The 2,323-nt window shown below is 59.1% G+C and overlaps 1 protein-coding gene across 1 annotated transcript in view; it reads left to right on the top strand.

Moving 5' to 3' along the window:
• LOC105548731 overlaps window positions 1-1,902 on the top strand; it is a 9,679-nt gene extending 7,777 nt beyond the window's left edge. Inside the window, exons 3-5 of the mRNA XM_011992906.1 lie at window positions 597-902; window positions 1,015-1,061; window positions 1,288-1,902. Of these exons, the coding sequence (XP_011848296.1) occupies window positions 597-902; window positions 1,015-1,061; window positions 1,288-1,606 (672 nt within the window). The 3' untranslated portion in view covers window positions 1,607-1,902. The remainder of the gene's footprint in view (window positions 1-596; window positions 903-1,014; window positions 1,062-1,287) is intronic.
• The last annotated feature ends 421 nt before the right edge of the window (window positions 1,903-2,323 follow it).

The raw sequence follows: 2,323 nt of genomic DNA, 5'->3' as shown, positions 1-2,323 counted from the left end.
GGAAAAATTAGGCAACCTGTCCAAGAACACCACAGCGACAATTAGCAAAGCTGGGATTTCAACCCAGGTCTATCTCACAGCCACAGCACAGTATTTTCTTTTTTTTCTTGCTGTGACTGCACGTTACGCCATTGATGGCATCCAGGACGCACAGCAATTAGTATTTACTGTTTTAACATTCCTTACATGGGAATCACGTAAAGAATCACGTAAACAGGATTCAATTTGTGACTCAACCATTAATACTTTGTGACACTGGCTAATTTATTTCACTTCTGGGTGTCGAGTATGTTGTTTTTGAGACAGGATCTCGCTCTGCTGTCACCTGGCCTGGAGTTCAGAGATGGCATCTCTGCATCCTCAACTTCCTGGGCTATCAAACGATCCTCCCACCTCAGCCGCCCCAGTAGTTGGGACCACAGGTGCCCGCCATCATGCCCGGCTGATTTGTAAAATTTCTTTTGTAGAGACGAGGATCTTGCTCTGTGGCCCTGGTCTCAAGCGATCCTCCTGCCTGGGCCTCCTAAAGATTCAGCTGCTTTTGAATCAACCGATCGCCTTAAGACCTTTTAACTCGAACACCTGTCACATCCTAGGATCCGCGAAGGGCTGAAACTCAGTTTTTGAAGCGTCCCTCGGCGCAGTGGCTCCGCTCCACCTGTCATTCGCGCTACCACCGCGGCCGCAGCGTCGCCCTCCGGCTGCTGCGCGTCGGAAGCCGGAAGCAGGGACTGAGCCACAGATTAGGAAACGCCGGTTTCTCCAGGGCTCCCCAGCGCCCCAGCTTTAGCCCGGAGGCCGCCCTCTTCCATTTGCTCTTCGGCGTCAGGGCGTTACCCCACTTCGCTCGACGCTTTGGATCCACTCGCACTTCCTCCCGTCAAGAACCAAAGGCCCCGGAAGTGACGTTTACGCGCCGTGCGTGACGTGCGCTCGCTGGCGGTGCCGGGGGCGGGGCGAGCAGGAGGGTGGGTGTGAGGCGGGAGCGAACCTGGGAGCCCCGACTTACCCGAGCGAAGCGGGAGAGCGGCGGTTTGGACGCCGGCGGAGACGCGGGCGAGGTACGGAGCGGACGGACTGGAGCTAAAAGCTGCCCAGCTCTCACCTACGGGGGCGGGGCGGCGGGGCGTCTCGGGCTGGGGGCGGTGGGGCGATCGGTCAGTGCCGTCCGCGGGGCCGGGGCAGTTGCGCGTCGGTGCCTCCCGCTGTCCTTAGTCCCACATTCCGTCCCCCGTCACTGCCGCCTTCCCCGTTCCAGGCCGCCCTCGGCTCCCTTAATCCTCACAGTGCGCGGCCTCTACGTCCCAGGCGCTCGTTGCCGGAATCTCCAGCGCCGGCCGAGCCCCGACGGCCTGACGCGGAGCATTTCCTGGCCACCTCCCTCTCCGGCGGCTCCCCTCGGCCTGGCTCCCACCTTCCGTCCAGGCCGCTAGCTCCGAAGCAACGTTTGTGGTCGCGCGGGGCGCCTCCCACGACCTCCCCGGAACGCGCCGGTATGGGACACTCGGACCCAGACCACAGCCCCCGGCTGCGGCAGGGGAGCTGGTACTTGATCCCGCGTCACCCTGGGGGGACAGAAGCGTCCCCGAATTGGGAGGGGATTTGAAGCCTGTGGTGTTGACTTCCACCCCGTGGCTGAGGGCGAGGCTGCGGGGCTGGGGTTAGGAGCAGAAGTCCCTACTTCCGAACCGTCTGGGAGGAGAGCCGAGGGATGCCCATCACGGAAGTTTAGGGAGAGAGAGGGAGGTACTCTGCCGCTTTGGAGGCTAGGTCATAGGCAGCTGGCGGTGTCTCAGCGCGGGTGACCAATCCTTGTGGTTGGGAAATGTGTCGTGGGCGCCCGTGGGCTCGTTTTGCCTTTGAGATTAGATAGGAAATTTTCCCAGGACGAGTTCACAGGAGCACCTTGGGAGTTGGTTTTTGGCTTGGAGAGCTACTTTCCCCCCTCTAAACCTAAAACTGCTTTGTTTTTGTTTATTATTTTTTTCGAGGTAGGATCTCACAGTGTTGCCCAGGCTGGTGGCAAACTCCTGGTCTTAAGCGATCCTCCCGCCTCGGCCTCCCAGAGTACTGGGATTATAGGCGTGAGCCAGACTCTTCAACTGCTGTTAAAGAGTCTGTTCTGGCCGGGCGCGGTGGGTCACTTCTGTAATCCCAGCACTTTGAAAGGCCGAGGCGGGCGGATCATGAGGTCAGGAGATCGAGACTATCCTGCCTCACACGGTAAAACCCCGTCTCTACTAAAAATACAAAAAAAAAAAAAAAATTAGCCGGGCGTGGTGGCGGGCACCTGTAGTCCCAGCTGCTCCGGAGGCTGAGGCAG

The sequence above is a fragment of the Mandrillus leucophaeus genome, unplaced genomic scaffold (genome assembly GCF_000951045.1).
Source record: "Mandrillus leucophaeus isolate KB7577 unplaced genomic scaffold, Mleu.le_1.0 Scaffold42, whole genome shotgun sequence".
Classification (NCBI taxonomy): Eukaryota; Metazoa; Chordata; class Mammalia; order Primates; family Cercopithecidae; genus Mandrillus; species Mandrillus leucophaeus.
The sequence above is the reverse complement of the archived record's forward strand: the minus strand, read 5'-3'. Positions and strand labels throughout refer to the sequence as shown.